At 35.0% G+C, this 23,621-nt stretch overlaps 2 protein-coding genes across 4 annotated transcripts in view; both read left to right on the top strand.

The window, feature by feature from the left end:
* Positions 1 to 226: 226 nt before the first annotated feature.
* The window catches only part of Samd13 (sterile alpha motif domain containing 13), a 46,495-nt gene continuing 23,100 nt past the window's right edge, over positions 227 to 23,621 (top strand). The window contains exons 1-2 of one of the 3 annotated variants that reach the window (XM_063257621.1): positions 331 to 383; positions 3,626 to 3,710. In XM_063257621.1, coding sequence (XP_063113691.1) covers positions 3,658 to 3,710 — 53 coding nt within the window. In that variant the 5' untranslated portion in view covers positions 331 to 383; positions 3,626 to 3,657. Of the gene's footprint in view, positions 384 to 2,113; positions 2,197 to 3,625; positions 3,711 to 23,621 lie in introns of those variants that run through there. The other 2 variants (XM_023561346.2, XM_063257613.1) reach the window with 2 other exon arrangements.
* LOC134477931 (dnaJ homolog subfamily B member 6-like) overlaps positions 360 to 23,621 on the top strand; it is a 40,290-nt gene continuing 17,028 nt past the window's right edge. The window contains exon 1 of the mRNA XM_063257607.1: positions 360 to 383. The gene's annotated coding sequence lies outside the window, so the exon portion shown is untranslated. The remainder of the gene's footprint in view (positions 384 to 23,621) is intronic.

Raw genomic sequence — 23,621 nt, 5'->3', positions numbered from 1 at the left:
CACACATGTGAAAAGCTAGTCACAGTTTGTTGCAGGGCATGAGGAGAGAATAGGTGAGTACTAGTGTGTGTGTTTTTATTCACAAATGTCAGTTAATTACCCACATTAAAACTAGCTGTAAGTGAAGCTTCCTGTTGTCATACTTTAGAATCGCTTTGTGGTTCACTCTTTATACCATGGGACTATTTCAGCAACACTTTCTGAAACCTTACACGTGTTTAACAAGCAAACTTTTGATCACAGCAGGCCACAGGGGAGGAGATGTCCTTTTCTATATGGAGGGAGAAATGCTTGGAAAAACTTAAGACTCCTTCTCCTGTGAGTGTATCTAAAGAAGAGTTGGGTGTAACTACATTTTCTGTGCCTCTTTCCCTTCAGGAATGGTGAGTCTGGCTCCTGTTGTCAAGATACCTTCTTCTCCATTCCCCTGGCCACAGGATTCACAATGCAGCCCCCTTCCGTTTGGATTGAGAGGGAGAGTAGTTCAAGAATTTCAGGTCCAAAAACATGGAATCTGTTGAAGAAAGAGCTCTTTTCCTCCTTAGAGCCCATCATTTTGATCAGCAGAGGTGACCCATCCCTATGTCTGATCCCATGGAAAGGAGAGGGGAGAGAGAGAAGGGGGAGGGTATTTCACCTCTTAGACTTCGTCCCTAAATTAAAATTGTTTACTTTTCCCAGGGGGGTGAGGAGGACAGTGGCAAAGATAGGTGGAGAGAACACTTGAAATATTTCTCAGCGATGGTCTTTCAGAATATTGAAGGTGTCTAATAACATTCGTGGAATAAGCAATGGAAACATTTTTTACTTTAGAATTCAGATTCCAAATTTAGATCATAGTTGCTGATCTGCAGGTACCCTTAAAGACTTCTAAATAAAAGGGTGGTAGGGAACTTTCTTCTCGCTTCTACCTGAAATCTCCACGCAGCAGCTAATTTTCCAGGATCCTTTGGTGGAACAGGTATTTTGTTCCCTATCTTGAGTAGTTTTGTGGATATCTTGAACTAAATCTGTCTAAATGTTGAAAAGTGTTTATTTCAATGAAAAGGCAAGTATGTATGTTTTCTGTGTGTGCAGAGTATTTATAGAGTGTTTCTCCTCAGCCAAGCCAGGGAACTGTGAGATTGAAGAGGGTAATTTAATTAAAAAATCTCACTCAGCCTTTCTATTCCACCTCCCAGTTTCCTGATTTAGAATTTAGGATAATGGTAAGAGACTGTATATTAGGGTGTTGATACAATATCTTCCTATTTATATGTGACTCACACAGTATGCTACCAGGTGCGCATAAATTGTGTTAGTTACATGTGTTGAATTGTGCTGTTTTAAAAAAATGTAACTAGTATAAACAATTAAAATGAAACCTTGCAGAACTATTTGCTTTCCTTTTGTGAAATGAAGTTTTGTTTCGGTTTGAATTTTTGTTGGCTTCATGAGATAGGATAAATGCCAAAATAAAAGACCGTGGGTGTTTTCAGGAGATCTGGTCATCTATTTTACATCCTCTCTGAAATATGCAACTTCCTGCCTAATGAAGTAAAGGGATTTGCTGCTGGGCAGGGTTTTCCTTATTCTCACAAAGAGATTACTTAAAAGCCAGCTCTGGGAACTTTGTCCATGACTCTTTATTAGAACAACAACAACAAAAAGTAACTCAGCACTGCAGCTTTGGGGTGTTCACTGAACATAACCCAACCCCCAGCCCCCCCCCCCATCTCTCTTTTCCTCAGGGCGGGACAAAAAGAAATAGTTTAAAATGAGACATTTATGCACAGAACAGCAATAGAGGCATACACAACAACAATGAAAAGGAAAAAAAAAAAAAAATAAGAGCCTATTAAGACAGCCTGGATTTTTTTTTTTTTTTCCCATCCAAGACAGGTGCAGGGAGAATTTTGCAGTTTTTGGACTCGTGATTCATTTACTTCCACTAATTGTGCTGCAGGTAGTTAGCCAAAGTGAACAGGCACACTGTAGCTTTAAAAAGTCAGCCATGAACCAGAAGGCAGTTGGTGCAGCTTGTGTGTGATTCCTAACGTCATGTTGGCTGAGAGCCAGCCTGGTTTTATTTCACTGTGTCAAATTGTACCTCCTTATTGAATTCCTTTGCCAGCCTACTTTGTGAAAGAAAACATTGGGGTTTCTTTGGCTGTTCTTGATAAACCTATAAAATTGATATGTTTTAGTTGCTTATAGGTAGGTTTTCTTTTTACTTTTCCACCAGAAAAAGAAAATACTAGTAATAATAATAAGACAATGTAGTGTGGTGTTGCAGAGTATCATTGTGAGTGTTTTGTTTTGTTTTGTTTCTGAGCCGCTTTTTAAAATGGTGAATGTGTAACAGTTTCCAACTGAAGTAAAATCATTCTTTAAGCTGGAGCAGCAGCACTGTCTTCCTGTCTACTCTGTAGCAGTGTGGGGATGTATGCTGATAATCTATATGTATATTAAATGTTGCATTTCGCTAGCAGTAATCTGAGTGGCTTAGCAGCTGGAAGTTTGTATGCGTGTGGCTATGTGTGTTTCAGGAGTAAAGATTATCCCACACTTACAGTGTTATTTGTTAATCATCTACTTCGCTAACAGTGATAAAATCTTGTGAATTATACTAAATGATGCACTTGCCATGTCACGGTAATCCCAGGAGAAGGAGTGCCGAAGTATAAAGTGATTTGAGAGGAGATGTATTGAATTTATGGCTTCAGCTGAATATCAGCAAATACGTTTCGGGACGAGTTTTTCTTTTTTTTCTTCTTGTTTCTTAAAGCAGTTTTGTTCTTAGCTTTTTCATCTTGTTAATTGCATATTAATTGTGGAGGGCTTTTGTTTTTGCACAGTCCTTATCCCTCAGACAAAAAGAGTGATAAATACTACTCTAGCTCCTTAAATGTTTTGATAATTTTACATAAATCTGATTAGCTCTTCACGCGGTGCTCTGGCACACACACACACACACACACACACACACACACACGCACATGCACACACGCACACACACCAGCACCACCTTTCTGGGCTCAGGGCTATCTAGCATTTTTTTAAAGGTCTTTGCTTTACCACAACCTGGTTGCTTTCCAGACTGGCTTTTTGAAGCTTTAACTGAGAATAGGTGAGGTAGGGAAACACTTGCTGACAAAAGCATTAAGTACCTTTCTGCATTGCATTCAAAAAATCTAGGAGTAGACCCCACCTCCCCAAAATAAAAGGCAAATAAAAGAAAAAAAAATCACAGCCCATGGTGGGAGACAGTAGGAAAAGGGGGATTGTTTGTCTTTTACTTTGACTCATTTATGAGTTGCAGTGTCTTCAGTGGGAGTCCGGCACCCAGAGGAGGCTGTGCCAGGTCCCACAGCACTTATTTTGAACAAGGATTCAATTTCATTTGCAAATGCTCATTGTCGAGGCGGGGGAGTGCCAGGACAGATGAAAGCACCCCAGTCCGTCTCCCCCAGTTCTTTAGGTTTAATCACATCTCTCCAATCACTGAGGAAACTGGAGATTTAAACAAACATACCGTGCACTGGTGTGAAGCTGTGAAAGGGACCTTTATGTTTCCGATTCAGAATATATATTCTTCTCTCACTTTCTAAGAATTAAACACAAGCTTTTCTCCCTTATTGATTAGTTGCGGAAGTAAAGGAACCCTGCAGCCTTCCCATGCTATCTGTTGACATGGAAAACAAGGAAAATGGCTCTGTCGGTGTAAAAAAGTAAGTGAAGCTGGCTTCTGAGTTCTGCACACAACAGAGGGACTTGGTTTCTATTTTTATACTTCTGGCTTATCGTGCACAGCCACAGTTGGGGGATTGTCTTGGTTGTCTACCCTGGCCGTCGGCCTCCTTTCTCTTCTCCCAGTTCCAGTTGCCTTTTTTTGTGTTCCATTTCTGAGACAGAGATCACTCAGTCATCAGAATGTGCGTGGGAAGGGTAGTGTGTTTGGCCGTGACAGGAGGAGGATTGAGGATTTCAGTCCTGCATAACAAAAACTAAGCTAACAAACATGTTGCCTCCCCAATCCATGGGCTGCTGGTAGGGGTGGAAAATGGCATTTGAATTTGGTTTTCTGGTGTTAATCCTTTTTTTTTTTAAATTAAAATCACCTCCAACTCTCAAAACTGGGAAGGGAAAAGCTTCAGTCAAAGTGTAAAGTTTAACAACTTCCCTGCCATGATTTTTTTTTTTTAACTTGTTCCTTGAACATGAAGTATTTCAGTGCCTATCATGGTGTTCTATTTTTAATGTTTGTTCCTTCATTTGAAACTTCTGATTATATTTGTTGCATAAAGGTGACGTGCTTGATTCTGTTAAAAAGGAAAATTTACTTGCATTATGTAGCATTATACTCTGAAACAACGAAAAGTTGACTCAGAAGATATCTGTAGGTATGTGAAAAATGTGTATCACCTGAAAAGAGTTATAATTGAAGCTATAACCACTTTGATTATTAATAAGTAAGGAAGTTCCAAGAAAGTGTTAATTTATTTCTTTCTGTGTCACTTAGTGCCTAAAATTACTGTCAAACTTTATCATTAAAGGAAACTAATTAAACATTATCCAGAGAAGTCATGATGTCTAAGTGAGGTATAGTGTATTATATGCTTATGAATAGAAATTGTATTTTGCTTCAGAGAAAAATTATTTTAAAATTAATAAAATCTGTTTTTTACAATTCTTGAGTAATTTATATATCAGTTTTATAACACCATGCTCACTCCTATTCTTAAAAGTTTAGCATAGGTAGGTGTGAAAAGAATGAAAGAAATGGCCACTTCTTCAAATATGAGATAGAGAAGTGCTGTCCCATAGTACTAGTGGTGATCATAGAAATATGATCCTATTGGTCCTATCCAAAATGGTAGCCACCAGTTATATATGGCGATTAGGAACTTGAGATGTGATTAGTTCACCTGGTGAACTGAGCTTCTAAATTTTCTTAACTTTAATCATTTTAAAAATTAACAACTTTTTAATATATAATGTACATATAGTGAATAACATTTGCTTAAAACATAAAATTGGTAAGCCTTGACTTTGGAAATCACTGCTGTAGTTAAAATAACGAACATACCTCAACCCCTTTTCCTCGTATCACTTTGTAATCTTTCTCTCCTGTCTTTTCCTTCCTTCACGTCCAAGGCAAACCACTAATACGCTTATTGTCAGTATAAGTTAGTTTGTATTTTCTAGAATTTAGTATAAATGAATTATTCTATACTTACATACTTATATGTAGTTTAGTGTCTCATTAGACATAGTATTATGTAGTTCATTGCTTTTATAACTAAGCAATATTTCATTATCTGGATATACGACAATTTGTTGTGTTTCTCCTACATGATGATAGACATTTGGATTGCTTACATTTTTTTAGGTATCATAAGCAAAGCTGCCTTGATCATTTATGCGCAGGTCTCTGTATGGAAATATGCTTTCATTTCTCTGCTGTAAGTACTTAGAATTGGAATTGGCTGGGTTCTATGATAGGTGTTTAACTTTTAAACAAACTGGTCTCCAAACTTATTGTCCCATAACATTCCACTGATAGTGTGTAAATGTTCTAATTCTTCCGCGTCCTCATGAACTTATGTTCAATTTTTTCATTTTAGTCATTGTATTGAATGTAGGATTCATTTTTGTTTCCGTAGTAACTGAAGATATTCAGCATCTTTATGTCATTTTATTTTACAACTCTCTATATTCCTAGGTTATGTATTATTCAAACATTTTGCTCTTATTTTTATTGGGTTCATTTTTATCGTATTTGTTGCAGAGAGAATGTGTATATATTGTGAATATAACTTTTTTAACTTTTATATTACTTGAAAATATTCTGTTCCAATATATATATATTGTCCCTTGGTTACCTTTGAAATTACAAAAGTTAGATTTGAGGAAGTCCCATTTTATCAAGTTTTCTTTATGACTAGTGCTTTTGGTGACATATTTAAGAAGTCTTTGCCTAAACAGGAACTCAAGGATTTTCTCCTGTGTTTTCTTCCAGAAATTTTATGTTGTTAGATTTTAGGACTTAGGACGATGATTTTTGAGTTATTTTTTATGTGTGGTGTGAGAGAAGGAAGGACATGATTTTGTTGGTGGTGGTAGTAGTGATGTTGAATGTTTTGCCTGTAAATCTCCAAATTTGTCAGCACCATTTATTTTGCAACTTTGTTGATAGATAATTGATCATATATTGTGAATCTTCTTCTAATCTCTTTATTCTATTCCATTGATCGTTTGGCATATACTTACACCAATGCAAAATTTTTTGATAATTGTTGCTTTCATAACCATGAAATCAGATAGTGTTAGCCATCCAACTTGGTTTTTATTTTTCAAGATTGTTTCAGTTCTTCATTTTCAACACAAAATGTTAGAATCCACTTGTCCATTTTCAACAAAAATAAACACAACAACAGCATCAACAAAACCCTACTGGCATTTCAATTAATATTGGCATAGATTAGTTTGAAAAAATTGCCATCTTATCAATACCATGTCTTCTGACAAATGAATATGATAAATTTTCCACTTACTTAAGTCTTCTTTAATTTCTCTTAGTATTATTGTATAGTTTTCCATGTGCCAGTCATTTTGTCAGGTGCATCTTTGTATTTCATTTTTTATACTATTGCAAGTGATACTGCTTTTTTCAATCTGAATTTCCAAGGATTTGTTGATAGTATATGGAAATACAGTTGATTTTTGCATATTAATCGTATTCCCTAACCTTGATAAATTTGTTTATTGTTTCCAGTAGCTTTTTTGTTAATTCTTTACTAGTTTTTAACATAGACAATTATTTCTGGTCACTAAAGATGAATTTATTTTTTCTTCACATTTTGGATGGCATATCTATCTGTTTTTTTCTCACTGTCGCACTAAGAAAAACCTCCAGTAAAAAGTTGGCGGGCCGGGGGGGGGGGGGAATGTCGTAAAAGCAGTTATCCTTATTTTGTTCCTCAACTTAGTCTCTTTAAAAAAAAGTCCCCATATATATGTGTTTTTTCTACCTGCCTCTAGGATTTTTTTCTTTATTGTTTATATTTTAAGTGATTTGATTGTGAGAGTTGGTGTGATTTTTCTTCATATTTCTTTTGTTTGGGGTTTGTTCTGTTTTTTAAAATCAAGTTTAGAAATTTTCAACAGTTATTTTTCAATATCTTTTTGGTTTTCCTTTTAGAAGTATGTTTGATCAATTGGTGTTATTTCATTACTCACTGATGTTCTGCTCTCTCTCTCTCCCTCTCTCTCTCTTTCTTTGATCTTTTTTCTGTTTCACTTTGAATGGATTCTAATACTTTGCACTTAAATATGCTAGTCTCTTAAAATTACAATTTCTTGCGAATCCTACCACATGTATTTCACATTTCAGACAATATAGTTATCTATAGAAGTTAACATGTACATATATGTGTGTGTGTTACTTTACATATTTATGTCCATGTGTGTGCTTAAAATATTTAACCTTTTCTCTGGATCTTTAAATACATGGAATACAGCCATTATAACTGTTTTCATGTTCTTACCTATTAATTTTATCATTTGAATAATTTCTCAGCTTCAATTGACTAATCTTTCTTCTCATGATGGATTATATCTTTCTATTTGTATGTCTGTTAATTTTTGATTGAATACTAAGCAGTATTAATTTTACCTTGTTGGGTGATAGATGTTTTATGTATTCTTATAAGTATAGTTGATTTTTGTCCTGGAATGTCATTAAGTTACTTAAAAATACGTTGATCTTTTTGCTAAGCAGGACCATAGTTCATTTACTCTGAGACTATTTTTCTCTTTTACCCGGGCAAGACCCTCTTGTGTACTCTGACTAGTACCCTTGAACTACAAGATTTTCCTCTCTGGCAGCAAGAAAAAGCACTATTTTCATTCTTGCATGATCTTCAAGGATTGTTTCCTAGAGACATTCTTTGTGGTTCTTCCCCCAGCTGCCTAAAATCTTCACACATAGATGTTAATCAGAACTCTGCTAAATACTCACAGAAAAGCCCTCAAGATTATCAGTGTTTCCTTCTTCGTGTTTTTCTTTCCTCTCCCAGGGTGACCCTATGCACACCCTAAAAACTTTCTCCATGCAGTAAGTGAGAGGGACCTGCTTTTCTTAGTTTTTGTCTCTTAGGAATCACTGTCACCTTTGCTTCCTGTGACCAATGTTTTAAGTGCCGCTTTAAAAAATATATTTTGTCTGTGTTTTTCATATTGTCATATACAGAAAGTTAAATATGGTTCCCATTACTCCATTCTGACTATAGGTAGATGTTTGTATATATGGCCACAAAGGGTAGTGGTTTACATATTGGGTAGGGCAGAACTATCTTATAATGTAGGATCACAAAGGCATAAAACATCGAGCCTTAAGGATACGTTGTGGAGGGGGCTGTCCTGGGCAGTGTAAGACGGTCAGCAGCATTCTTGGCTCTGTTAACTAGATGGCAGTTGTAACATTCCCCTAGTCATGACAATCAACAATGTCTCTAGACATTGCCACAGTCATCCCCAGTTAAGAACTACTGGTTTAGAATAACTTCCACACAACAAATGGTTACAGGGTGGCTTTTACATATTAGAGACTCTTGTACATATTTGTACCAATCATTTTTGCATGAAACCCCTAAAAAGACCATGAATTTTGACATATTTCAATCTGGAGACTTCTTTGCTTTCCTTCTTCTGCTTCCTGCTTTATATATCATAGATGAGAAGGAAGAGAAACAATAAAGCAAATGTAGTAAAATATTAATGTTTTGAGGATCCTGGGTGAAGGATGTATGAAGTTTTTGTATTATTCTTAATTTTTTATAAATCTGAAATTATTTCTTACAAGGGTAGATGAAGAAAGCTTATTATTTGGGAAGGAAAATGTATCTTTCTTTAGGAAAAAGTAACACTCGTGACTCAGAATTGGAGACCAAGGCCACAGGAATTAAACACGATACTACAATGGAAAGTAATTTTGGCTTTGAGTCAAGTGTTAGGTTCAGAAGTCTTGATTTTGTTTCTTCACTAGCAAGAGAATAATGTGTGATTGCTAATTTCTCTTTGCTTTGGTTCTCTTTACTATAAAATAGAAATGGAGAATTGTTTTGAGGATTAAAAAAGCTCTTGTAAATTGTCAATAGCAATGATAGTGTGTTTCAGATTCAAAAAGCATCTGAGTGTACTGTGCTAGTTATCTTCACAAATATTACTTCATTCAGTCATTGCAACATTTGATATGATAACTACATTGCGACTTTTGTTGTTTGAGATAACTAACCCTCAGAAATGTGACTATTTGAAAATCACATGAGAATGTCGTGAAACTGAGGATTAAAAGTAGCTCTTTTGACTCCAGGGTTGCTCTCTTTTTTCCATACAACTTCTGTCCTATCACTGTGTATCTTCACTTGATCCCATGAACTGAAGTGGGTCTGGCTTTAGGCAGCCTTAGGGCAGGCCAGTTCCAGAAATGGACCTCGGCCTCTTAGATCATTGCTGCAAGAGGCAAAAGGGAAGGTTGAAACGCCCATTTCACAGTGTCTTATTTGTCAAACTTGTTGACCTAAATGAGGTGGGATACATGATACCGTGATAGTTTTAAACAAAAATCACGTAGGGCTTTTCTTACATCCTTCTTTGTTTCATTCATTTATTCATGTTAAATTCCTCCAGTCTTGACCTATAACAGTCATTCTCTAATGTGAATCTTTGTTCAGATCTCTATTATTCCGTATATGAGTGAATATAGTGTTGGCAGAATTCATTCCAAAAGGCAAGAGTGGGTTTTATGTCAACAGTAATTACCAGCAAATTGATATGAAATGTACAAACAGAAAAATATTGTAGAAAAATGGTCAAAAGATTGGTAAACATTCCACAGAAGAGAAGATATATGGCAAATTGAGGTATGAAGAGATATTCAGTGGTAGTGATCAAGAAAATGTAGATCCAGATCATACCAGTTCATTTTGCAAAATTTTTAAAACATGACAATACCAATCACTAGGGCAGATGTGGATTTATAGGTACAGAATTGATGAGTACTATAAATTGATAAGTGGCCTTGGAAAGTAGTTTAGCATTATTTTCTGATAGCAAATATTCAAATATTTTTAACTCAGTAATTCCATTTTTGGATCTATATTAGTCTTCCCCAGTAGAAATTTCAAACCTGACCTACATATTCAGTTTTAAATTTCCTAGTGGTCATCTTTTTTTTGTCTTTTTCCTTTTTATCGATACCGGGGATTGAACTCATGACTGCCTGCTTACAAGGCATGCACTTAGCCACTGAGCTAAATCCCCAGCCCCTCTAGTGGTCATCTTTAAACAAGTTAAATAAATATCAACAAGACATTTAACTCAATCTATAAAAGAATTATTTTAACATATAACAAACTTAACTATTAGTGGGATATTTTACAGTTGGTACTGAAGTTTCTTAATTGTGTGGTTTATGCTTATAGGATATCTCAAAATGAACACAAAACTTTCTTTGGAAATACTTGAGGTGTATTTAGTTGTCATAAAATTTACAGTAGAGGGCCAGGGATATAGCTCAGTAGCACAAGTGCCTGCCTGGCAAGTGTGAGGTCATGAGTTCAATACATGGTACAAAAAAATAAAAAAGGAAAAAACTTACAGTAGAAAAAGTAGAAGAATCACATGCCCAACTATTTCCCAACATACTTAAATTTTCCAATATCTATATATGTATTCACATTGACACAATTGATTTTATCTTGATTTGGCTTTCATAAGTGATGTCACTTTCATAACCATATCTGTGCAAGTCAAATACATTTAGTAATGTGCATATCAACTTGATATTTTTAACATTGAATTTGAAGGGGTTTGTATAAACTGCTAAGTCTAAGCTAATCAATTCAATAAAGTTTTGTTCCAATTTTCTTGAATTTTATTTACACTAGAAAAATGTCTAGTATTATTGTTTTGTACTCTGAAAAGATGTATTTTCAACATAAGAATTATATGCCTACTTACCTAGGTTATAGATCAGCTTCCCCTTTTCTTGGAACTTCAAATTTGTCTCATTCAAAGCCAGTGTCCTATCAATAAGAAAACATAAATTCTTCTGCCATTTTTGTCTTTAAATCTGGAATATTTAGCAAGCATTCCTTTTATTTAACAAAACCTTGCATTTGTTTTGACAGTGCTGCAGATTTTTGTAATCTTTTCCATGACTGAACCAATTAAGCTCTGACAGAGTACAGATCATTAAACTCATTGTGTTCTAGTTCTTTTCATAGTTTCAATTGCTGGTACTGATCATCACTATTTACAGATATACGATAATCTACAACTCTTCTTGAGTCTGCTTCTGAACATAGATACCAGATAGTGGAAGGAAGCAAAAGGGAAACTTTTATATTAGCGTTTTGTTTTTTTTTTTTTTTTGTCTTTTTGCTTTTTATCGGTACCGGGGATTGAACTCACGACTGCCTGCTTGCAAGGCAGGCGCTTTATATTAGCATTTTAATAAAACCCGTGTTCGAAAGCTTGCCTAGTTGAAGCACCATCCACTGGAATAGAATTTCATCATTTTATGTGTAGCAGAAATTATTTGACAAAGGTAGAAGATTTAAAAGCATCTGTTATCACTTGTATCTAAATGTTCCCCAAGCCTCATGTGGTTATAGGTGGGGCTTTTTAAAGATGGCAAAATCTAGAGTTTGTGATTGATTTGTAGAGCAATACTGGGATTAAGAGACTATAATTGCGAAATCAGTCCACTGATTGGTTTGGCACAGCTCTAATCTGGTAGTCTATATAGAATATAAAATTGGCAGAAAAAAAGCTGTGATGGTCCCACGCTTGCTTTGCTATCTTCTGCCCACCATGAACTGTTTCTCCTCTGACATACCTGTCTGCCATGCCACCCTGCCTTGGAGCCAGCTGATTATGGACTGAAATCTCTACAAACTGATCCAAATAAACCTTTCCTCCTTAACTATGGGATTCAGTATTTTGTTTCAGCAATGAGAAAAATAGCTAAGACAATATTTAAACCATGAGTTGAATTTTTCAGGTTGTAAATTGCTATTTCTTCATGATCTTGGAAGTCTTTTGATATGAAACATACCTCAAGCACTAACTGAGCACGTAGTTTATGTTGCATTTTCATCTACAATGAAAGAAAAGTACTTCTATTTGTTAAAAAACTTTAATCAGTTGAGCTTATGTTGTGGTAGAGAACTTACTATCGTTTTTTGTGAAGTATCTGTTTAGACTTTTCTCATATTTTACAAAAGCTTCTGTAAAGGAAATATATTAATAGCAAAAATGTATTCCTTTTTGGCAAGAATGCAAACCATCTCCAGGTGTAGCTATAATTCCAACTGCTATACTCAAGAGACTAAGCAATGCCTTAAATTTGAGGCCAAACTGCACAATTTGGTGCCTTGTCTCAAAACTTCTTTTAAAATTTAATGTAAAAAGCCTGGGAATTAGGAGTGGTGGACCACTTGTGAGCATATGTGAGGCCCTAGGTTCAATCCCTGCTACAGGAAAAGTAAAACAAAAATAAAACAAAGAATCTAACCATTTTTAGCTAAACAAAGTACTAAGTTTAGATGCTGCTTTTAAATTTCTTTAAAATTATTTCTTGGGTGTTTAATTTTTATTTCGGATGACTAATGCCATGAATTCATTATAATTCTTTTTTACTTTTTAAGTAGAAACTTAGCAAATTTACATTGCTGAAAATGTCTCCTAATATCCATTTTATTATCTTTACAATTTTTAACACAACAGACAATATTTTTTCCTTTTTCTTCTGCTCTAAAAATGTGCAAATTCTACTCATCATTAAACTGTCATATCTTCTTTCAATTCCTTTTTTTCTTTACTCTTCTAGTACTAGTTCCTGTGTGTCTTCTCAATTCTGTCTCTGTTTGAAATTTAAATTTTTCTATTCTCTTTGTTAGCTGAAAAAATTTTAGTTATATAACAGAATAATAGCACAGAAATCAATTTAGTTAGCTATTACAACATAGAAAGGAATCTTTGTTAACTCATGCTGTCTGCAAATATTCAACCTGCAATACACAGGGAAAAGTCACTTGATCTGAGTCAGTCTTTTGACACAAAGTAGATGGATGATATGCGTATGTGTAATGCTGGGTACATGCGGTCCTGATGTGAGAATAAGAACTGCAGCTCAAAAGCATGATTCTGTGGGATGGAACAGTTGGAGGGAAATGGAGTCATAGCAAAACAATGGAGTTATGCTTAACAGAAACATACTTTTCACCACTTCAAGTTTTTAGATTTATATAAAAACTAAATGAAATTAAAATTTCAGTCCCTTAGTCAAATGTTAAATGTTCAATAGCCGCATTACCAGTGACTACTGAACTGAAAGACACAGATAAATAAAGAAGAGAAGCTCTTGCATATCCATACCAAGAGGAAGGTGACATGAACATGAGACTCAAAGTATGATAATCGCAGGTGGAGGCAGCAGAGGTTGGGAGCTGAGCCTTGTGGTTATTGTCATGATTCTAGCTTTTAGCCTGCCTTTTAGCTTCCTGGGAATTTATTATATTATTTAAAATACCTAACTAAACAAAAGTGAGCTATCTTAATAGATTATAATGCATCCTTCTAGACAGTTTTTGTACATGCATGCTCTATATCAATACATACACATAGATGCACAGAAATGCACACCTATATTTATGTATATTTAAGAAAATTTACATATATGGGCAGATACACAAGAGTATATATAAACATTCAAAATACATGTATATAAGTTTTTATTGAGTAAATGAAATCATGTAGTTTCCTTTTTATGGATTTCAAAAGTAGGGATTTCAGATTAATCATAAACCTTGGCATATGGGCATGCTCATATCATTGATATGTGACTGGCTATGTTATATCTGAGTTAGAATTTTAGTAAATTCTAAAAAGTTTTCTGGATATTTTGCATATATTCACATATTTGTCCAAATCATAAGCATTTGACGTCTTTTTTCTATTTCTTTTTTAAAATTTTTATTTATTTATTTGCATTCTGTTGTCTTACTTTCCTTTTTATCAGTTTTATCCTAGGACAAGAGGAGAAACTAACATTCCCCACAACAGATGATTTCAAGTTAGTAGCTTTCTAACAAGAGAATTAAGCAATTTTTCTCTCCATCACCACACCATTTCTACTGTGTGGTGAGAAACAATAAAATAAAGTTTAGCAAGGGTCTTCAAATGAGCTATTTCATCTTGGTGTGGTGGCACGTGCCTATAATCCCACCAGTTGGGAGGCTGAGAGAGGGGAGTCACTATAAATTTGAGGCCCCCATGGACTGTATAAGTGAGTTCAAGGCCAGCCCAGTACATAGCTAGATCCTGTCTCAAAAAACAAAACAACAAAACAAAAAAAAAAGGGAGCTCTTTCATATTAGTGTTTTTTACCATATTCCTCTGACTTTGGGTTCAGTGGGTTTCATCTTGAAGCAAAAACAATATTTTTTATTTTGGAATATACATTCCTTTCAAAATTAGTAAGTGAACTTATGTTGACCACTCACTGTTTATCATTTCAATTACATTTATTATTTCATTTTCTTTGCAACAATAAAATGTGATTCTATTTAGCAAAACAAAACGAAATTAGTAACATGATACATTTTTCTGGATAATGCAAGTTATAAGCCTTGCAATAATATCAGATTTTAAACTAGCTTTAAAATTATATTAACTTTTAAAATAGCTCTCACTAATAGCTAAACAAGAGAAACCAAATGATAAGTTAAAGAAATTATCACTCTTGCTCACTTGAATTACAGGATCAAGAGCTAAATGGTAGAAGTAAAATACTGAACTGAATTTATGGTAGAAACTGTTCTTAATGTCACTAGCATTTCAAAACTCTGACCTCACTGTACAATTATCAAAAAAAACTTTTCATAGATAACAAAACAATGGCAACTCAGCTTCATTAAACAAGCCCATGCAAGCTTACATGTACAGCAGTACATTAAGCAGGTGTCCATTTCCAAGGGAAGCAGATACACCAAAGACTGAATGAATTACCACACAGGGTACTCGGTTGTCTTTGGAAGCCTGGTAAAGTGGAGTGGGAATCCCATAGAAGTAATTGTGTGCTTGATCACTGGCTTTAGATTTCTCTTTACTTCCTCCTCAACCAGTCTTCCTGCAGCATTGCACAAATAACCAGTTCTTTAAAGTGTATACTTTGAAAGCAATGAGGGCCTTTATCCAACTCTTTAGATAGTACCTGGGTACTCTCCACCATGCCCACTCTTGTCTCTTGCATCCCCACAATCACGTGACTCTCACTCTACCTGAAGCCAGTCACGTGATGGCTGCTGGGACACTCTTCTTCCGAGGCACAGCAATCTGCAGTGGAAGGTGATCGTGGATGGTAAAATGCCCTATGCTAAAAAAAAAAAAAAAAAAAAAAAAAAAAAAAAAAAATACAAGGAAAAATAAAACTCCCAAGATATTGTAAATGGCTCAGTATTAAATATCTTTTAACAGTCTGTTAAGAAAACAAAAAGAAAACCAAATCAATAATTCAAACTTGAAAAGTAATCTTTCTAATCGGAATATTATATTTTAACCCTTTCGTAGATATGTGCGGTGAAATAAGTTAGAATGTTATTTCCTTCCTTCATTTCTTTTTCTTTTTTTCCTTCCATATGAACAGTGAATATGAGATCCGCCTTTTTCACAAGTTTTTTTAACTGTTTAGTGCTGTATTATCCATAGGCTTTAACTAGATCTCTAAACTTACTCCTCTTGCCTAACTGAAATTTTATACCCGTTGATTGACAATAGCCCCCTTTTCCCCAGCCTTTGCCAACTGCTATTCCATTCTTTACTTCACTGAGTTTATTTTAATACCTCATTTAAGCAGTAAAATGTATTATATGTCCTTCCATGACTGGCTTATTTCACTTAGCATAATATCCTTGTGCTTCATCCATATTGTCACAAATGAAAGTAAAGGCTAAATAATATTTTACTGTATGTACTAAAATGTTTTTATCCAGTCATGCAACGATGGGCATTTCAGTTTTTCCATACCTTGGCTATTGTGAATAATGCTACAAAATACATAGGAGTGTTAGTATCTCTTTGAGATACTGATTTTAATTCCTTTGGATAACCATCCAGAAGCAGTATTGCTGTATCATATTTTTAAAGAGTCAATATATTGTGTTTCCAGGGTGGATGTACTATATTCCATTCCCACCAACAGTATACAGGGTTTCCAATTTATCCCCAGTTCTGCCAACTCTGTCATTGTCGTTTGGTAATAGCATCTAATAGATATAAGACAGTATCTCATTGTGGCTTTGATTTGCATTTACCTGATAATTAGTGGCAGGGAGCCCACTAGCATACACCTGGTGGCCATATGTTTATGGTATTTGGAGAGATTCTTACTCAAGTCCTTAGACCATTTTCAAATAGGGTTGCTATTTTTCTATTACTGAGTTAGGAGAGCTTATTGTGTATTTTGGACATATCACATAATGTATGGCTTGCTAATATCACTCCCTTTTTATAGATTACCTTTTCAATGATTGGTTCTTTTGCAGTACAGAAGGTTTTTAGTTTGATGTAGTCCACTTGTCTATTGTTTGTTTTGTAGTCTGTGTTTCTGGCATAATATCCATGACCAAGGTCAATGTCTTAAGGCTTTCCCCCATGTTTTCTTCTGGGAGTTTTACAGCTTTAAATCTTACATTTACATCTTGATTCCATTTTTAGTTGATATTTGTGTAAGTATGCAATACAGTTATAGTTTCATTCTTTTGCATGGGGACATCCAGTTTTCCCATTTGTTGAAAGAAATGGATTCTCATCATTCATGTGAAAGATCATTTGACTGAATATGTGGGGATTTATTTCTGGGTTTTTTATTCTGCTACACAGAGTGAGCTAGCTTGCTTTTCCTTCTTAGTCTCTTTTTCTCTTTCTTTTTTTCTCTGTTTCTTTATTGGTTCTGAGAAATGAAATCAGGGCTTTCACATGCTAAATATGTGCTCTCCCACTAAGGAAAAACGCCGGTCCATATTGATTTATGCATCTGTTCTTATGCCAATAACATACTGCCATTCTGCTTAGCATAGCTTTATAATATACTTTGAAAGCAGTGAGTGTGATGCCTTCAGCTTTGTTCTTTTTCAAAATTGTTTTGGCTGCATGGAGTCTTTTCTAGTTCTGGTATGAATATTAGAATTTCTTCAGGTCTCTATAAGAAATGTCTTTAGGGGCTGGGGGTTTAGCTCAGTTGCATAAGAGCCTGCCTGGCAAGTATGAGGTCGTGGATTCAATCCCTGGTACCAAAAAAAAGAAAAGAAAAGACAAAAAGAAAAGAAATGTCCTTAGCATTTTGATTGCATTGAATTCATAGATTTCTTTGGTAGGATAATTTGTAAACATTGTGTCAATATTAAAACTTCTAATCTGCTTCCCAATTTATTTGTGTCTTAATTTTTTATCAATGTTTTGTATTTTTCATTATTTTACTTTTTAGATAAAATATTGTATATTTCTGATGCTACTGTAATTAGGATTGTTTTTCTAATTTTCTTTTAAGTTAGTTCATTATTAATCTAATAGAAATGCACCTACAGTTTATTTTTCCTTAAACGTTTGATAAAATTCTCCAGTAAAGCCATCTTACCCCAGGTTTTTCTTTATTGGGAGGTTTTTAATTGCTGACTCAAACTTTCTGTCAGTTATATGTCTGCTTATATTTTCTGTTTCTTTATGATGCAGCCTTGGTAGGTTGTATATTTCTAGTAATTTATCCATTTGTTATAGGTTATTCAGTTTGTTGACCTAGCATTTATTTATATTCTCTTATGATGCTTTTTATTTCGATGGCATCTGTTGTATAATGCCTTTTTAAAAATTTCTGGTTTAAACTCAGTCTTCTCTCCTTGTTTCTTAGTCTAGCTAAAGGTTTGTCAATTTTGCTCATTTTTTTCAAAATCCAACTCATAGCTTCACTGGCATTTTTTCTATTTTATTTTCTATTGTTTTATTTCTTGTATAATCTCCTGATTTCTTTGCATTCAGTTTTCTTTTTTCTAGTTCTTTGATGTGTAAAGTTAAGTTATTTATTCGAGATATTTCTTCTTCTTACTATATACACGTATGTCTATAAGTTTCCCTACCAGGGTTGCTTTTATGGCAAGTTCTATATTTTGGTATATTTCATTTTCACTTAAAATACTTCGCAGTCTACTTTTTTTCTTTCTTTTTGATTCATTAGTTGCTACAGATTGTGTAGTTTAATTTCCATATATTTGATTTTTCCAGATTTCCTTCTGTTGTTGACTTCCAACTTCTTTCCTTTGTGACTGAAAAATATGGTTGGCATTATTTCAATCCCTTAAATTTGTTAGGACTTGTTTTGTGACATAACATGTGATCTGTTTTAGAGAATGTTGCATGTGTACTTCCAGGAAGAATGTGAATTCTGCTGTTGTTGGGATAAACTTTCTGTACACAACCATTAGGTCATTTGGTTTATAGTGTTTTGCTTTGTTTTTTTAAGACAAGAACTAGCTGCGTAGTTCAGGCTGGCCTTGACCTCACAGCAATCCTCCTGCATTACCTCCCAAGTGCTGAAATTATAGGTATGCGATTTTCTGCAGTGTTATTCAAGACTCCTGTTTCTGTATTGACTGATTTCTGAAAAAAAAAAAAAATAAATGGGAGCTAATACCTGTAGCTAGTACAGTCTTAGTTTTCTTAGAGAAGCTAAAATTCTTCCTTTGTGCTTTATAGCTGTTTGCTTATTTGATACATGGCCTAATGATAAATACTTTTTTGATTATTCCTTTCAATCAAATGATAATTTGAGTTAAGGATTGAGTTTTGCACCATTTTGCCCCTTACAGATAATAGCCTTAGAAAATGTGTTTCAAAAAGAGTAAAATGTATGAAATGGTACATATTAAGGCATCCTATTTTAAATGCAGAATCAGTCTCAGTCAAAGCCAGCAGAATTCAGATGTTCACTCTATATCTCTTAATCCTTGTGTTTGTTATATATTCCCTGTCTTTCTACTGAAATACCTGGAAGTGGAAAACCAAGTTTTTCTAAGCTACTTAGTGACACAAGTCGTTCAGAATAGGCCATTGTGCTCTGGTGAGGACAGAAAGAGAAAGTTCCTCAGAATAGCATGAGTATTAACAATTAGGATATGAACCATTCATGTATTTGTGTTTGTCATGAATTACATGTGATAGTAAATAAAAAACAGCAATTTGTTCAGTCCCCTTGAAAAGAGTATCCTTATATATGCTAGTTCAGAGGATAATATTTGCACTAAAGAGTAGGTAAGAAAGAAGGCTGTTTATAGAATCCTTTTTCTTTCAGAAAGATGGGGTAAAGCATCCTATGTTAGAGTGCTGTGTGTTTTCAAAGGAAAGCCATCAGCTGTAGGAGCATAGGAGTAAGACATGATGCAGGAAGACCCATACGCCTTTGCCCAGCTCCTGCTCCTGGTGTTGCTGCTGATTCTTGGCCCTAAAGCTGCTTATCCATACACCTAGCACAGCCTGAATCACACTGCTGGGTTGACTTTGCATCCTTCCTCCCTCTATTCATCTTGTTCCTTATGTGACTCTTTGGAATAAGAGAGTGAACAAACATGACTCTTCATCTCACAGCTCACTTGAGATTCCCCACTTCATTAGACTATGAATTTCCTTATTAATGCCTGTCTCACGACAGGCAGGTTACAATTTTCTAATCTGTGAGTGGAATAAAAAATTGACTGCAGATATTTGAAGAGAATATTTAACTGGTACCTTTTTAAAAAAGTAGGACTCCACTTCCTGGAAACCAAACAGCATTTAAATGACATAAGAAAAGCTGTGGACATGGGTAAGTCTAGGATAATGCCCTGCCAGGTTTCAGTGCAAACTAGAAAGTGATGTTTGAATTAAGTCTCTCAGTGCTAAACTAAAGAACTTGATATATGGAAGACCTGATGAGATTTGCTTTCCTAATGCTTTCTCGCTTGGGTATGTTTCATCTAAATGCAACCAACTGTTATTTGTCTGAATATTTTTAAATGAAAAGCACTCTGTCAGGAACCTTTGAATCATCCTTTCTCTTTCAGGACTGCCTTTTAGCCAGATCTCTAATTCTTAGCACAAAGGGAGAGGCAAAAAATAAAGATAAAACTAAAACTCACTTAGCTGCTTCATTCGTAGTCATGTCATAGGCAGAGAGAGATCAATATAAATTTATTAGACTCAAAATTAAATTGTTTTTAGCTAAAGGCTGTGTTAAAACGTGGGCAGAGAATTGACTAATTTAATTTTAAAATAAGTTATAAAGGTTAAGACAGTAGGAATAGTGCCTCTGAACATAAAATAAGTAACATTCACAATTAGCTTTCAGAAAAAATGAGTAACATAACAAAATATTACCATAATATGTTAACTAGTATTTCAAATATCTTTTTCTTCAAACTTTGAACTAGAAATACAAATAAACGTAATTGGAGTTGTGAAGCACATATGGATTACATTTTGGCCTTTTGGCCTTTTGGTCTTTTGGCCTCCCTGGTCCTCAAAGCGTATATCCTAACACCATAAAATGTATGTGTGATAGATTCAGAGAGACTTACAACTGTTTTCCACTTGCCTGATGTTAAGGGAAATGGAGATATTTTGCTGCCAGAACTTAATATTATGATGTGCCTACACCAAAAAGTCCCCAATTAACCTGTGTATAGCTGTCAAATTGGTTATTTATGGCATTGCTGTCCCAATGATTGTCTCTCTAGTGCTCTTTAAAAGTGAAGTGATTGTTTAATTAAGGGATTAATTGTTTCCTAGTGTGAATTATTCACGCATGATAAAATTCTTATCAATACATGATGTATCTAACCATATGCGCGAGTGCTAAAAGATGACTGGGTTAAGTGGAAAGATTGATCTAAGAGAGGGAACTGAAGGCAAATTCTATACTTCATTTCTTGCTAATTTTTTGCAATAAGGCAATATATGCATATGTAATTTTTTAAAGATTCCAATGCCTGGAAAATATTCATAATAAATTTATCATTTTAATATTTGTTGCTTTTTAAGAAACATTTTGCTATGATGAAAGTGAAAAACAAATACCCAGTATGACAGTGATATCTTGTCATGTCATTTCATCCGTGCAAAATTAATGGCCACAATGGAACCACCATCTGCCATTTGAATTCCTTCTGGGCTCTGATATGCACAAATTACAGAAAGAATGGCCACTTATCAGGAAATAATATTCAACATCTCAGTTTGGCCATAAATGCTGGTCCTTGGACCTGTGAGAAAGGCATGGTAGACTTGTAGACTATAAGTGCTTTCTGGTTGTTAGTCCATTTAATATGACAGGTCTTTACTGTGTAACAACTGAACACCACACAGACCTTAGGCTCTGGTAAGCTACAGGTGTGTAGAGAGTCAGATTTTTCCTCTCATTCTATGAGTAATCTCATGCAGACATTTCTCATTTATTTTGACTTCATGTAAAACAGTCATTAAATACATTAAATGGCTTTTAACCCCTTATATCTGTTGGGTGGATTCCCTTAGCTTACATGTGAGACAGTGTCCAGGTCCATCTTGCTTCTGTTCCTTGTGGTACCCTGCCAGCTGTTTCACCATCTTTATTCTCTAAGCCATTGCTAGTAATCAAGATTCTCTCAGAATTATGGAGATGATGGGATTGCACCGCAACAGAACAAGAATCAGAAAATTGTCACACCCTTAAATCACAGTGTGGTATGTTTCCTTGTTACAATCAAATAACTGTTTCTTGTTAAGTAGAGTGGCTAACTGAAATCGACCAAAGGGAGGATGAATTCAGAGTTCACTTTTTCCAGGCACTTAAGAGTGCGTCCACTGGGACTCTGTACTGGCTGGTAGAAGTGAGCTGATTAGAAAACCTAAAAGATTTGTAAGAACAATAGATTCTCAAACATTCCTCAAGTACACTTTAAGTGTGAGGGAAAAGTAAAACAATACCTTGAGGAGGGTCCTCAATGTCAGCTTATGAATTGCGTATGTAAATGTGATAATAGAAAATCCCAGCACATCGATCATTAAAAAACACTAAGCATTTATTTAAACATACACAATAAATGTTTGACAATGTTAGGGTAAAAAATAGGAATTTTCCTCCAATAAATGTTGACTGTTAACTGATTCGATATGTGTGCACACAGACATTGGTACATATAGACTTGGGCATGCGTTGTTTAGGGATTAGGTCTTTAAATGCAAAACAGAACAATGCTTTTTAACTAGTGAGCATTGGATCAGTTTTCATCTGTTTGTTTGTTTTTGGTTTTGGTTTTTGGGGTGGGGTACCAGGTATTGAACTCAGAACCTACCTTTTACTAAATCTTGAATCTCATCAGTTTTAATTCTAGGCACTTTTGTTCCCTTATCCTTTCTCAAAGGTTCAGCTATCACCTAACTGCCTCTGTCTCCCAGATGTGCACCTCTAGTTCACTCCTCTCCCTTGAGCTCCACACTCCTAGCCCACCTTAAGTCTCTCCTTGTAGTTCAGAGTGTCAACAACAATCTCAGTGAAGGTCTGACCATCCACTTAGTTTCATGACACCTCCATTCCCTTTATTCCGTGTGTCTAGCCTACCATTGAGCTGTGCTGCTTTCATTTATTGAATTTTTTAAAAAATATTTTAAAATCCCCATTCTTCTTTCCTTTAGCCATCATTCTAGCTTGAGTCACCATGATCTCCTGCTTAAGTGCTTTAATAAACTTCTCATTCATATCTTTCCATCTCCTCTGACCCCTCTCCAATGCCCTCTCTTTTTTTCAAACTAGAATTCTTTTCAATTCACCCTGTTCATATAAGATTAGTCAACAACTTCTCATTTCTCTTAATAAAATTCAGAAGACCCAGTGTAGCCTCCAGGACTGTGTGCTCCTCCTGAGCCTAGAATAATTGTCACCTGACTCCCTCATACAGTTAACTTCTGAATGCCTTGTAGTCCTGAACTCAAAGGAAACTTCCGCAAGAAAGCATCCCCAGACATTAAAGTGTCATGATACAACAGTATTTATACAACTTGCAGCTGTACACTTACTTGTATGATTACCGGTCAGTGTCCTGAAGGCTTATATGTGTAATATGGATGAGGACTACATAGGTCGTCTTTGCTCTCTAATTGTGTTCCTAGATGGAGAGGTGAAAGGCCTTTGGCTGCAAAGACAGCTTAAGCTGTTTGGAACTTGTCCTAAGAGTAAGAGGATGTCTTTGAAGGATTTTAGCCAGAGTAGCAATGTGATCAAATGTGTGCTCTGGGAGAATCACCTTGGAAATAATCCTGAAACACAAATGAGGCAGAGTCCCGGCAACTTCACTGTTATTTTCACTCTTATTTCTTCATTTTATTTTATCCCTCCTCTTTAAATCAATGACAAGGGTAATACTTGAAGCTTCTCAGACAAATATTTGACTATCAACTGTTAATTCATTTGAACAATATTGATTGGATTCCTAAGAACATGCTTGACACTAGGACTTTAAAAAATGAGAAGTGGTCCAAGCTCAGATGTGTATCTCTTTCTCTAGCTGACA

The sequence above is a fragment of the Cavia porcellus genome, unplaced genomic scaffold, assembly GCF_034190915.1.
Source record: "Cavia porcellus strain 051 isolate PalLab524CR breed Dunkin Hartley unplaced genomic scaffold, mCavPor4.1 scaffold_1, whole genome shotgun sequence".
NCBI lineage: Eukaryota > Metazoa > Chordata > Mammalia > Rodentia > Caviidae > Cavia > Cavia porcellus.
The sequence above is the reverse complement of the archived record's forward strand: the minus strand, read 5'-3'. Positions and strand labels throughout refer to the sequence as shown.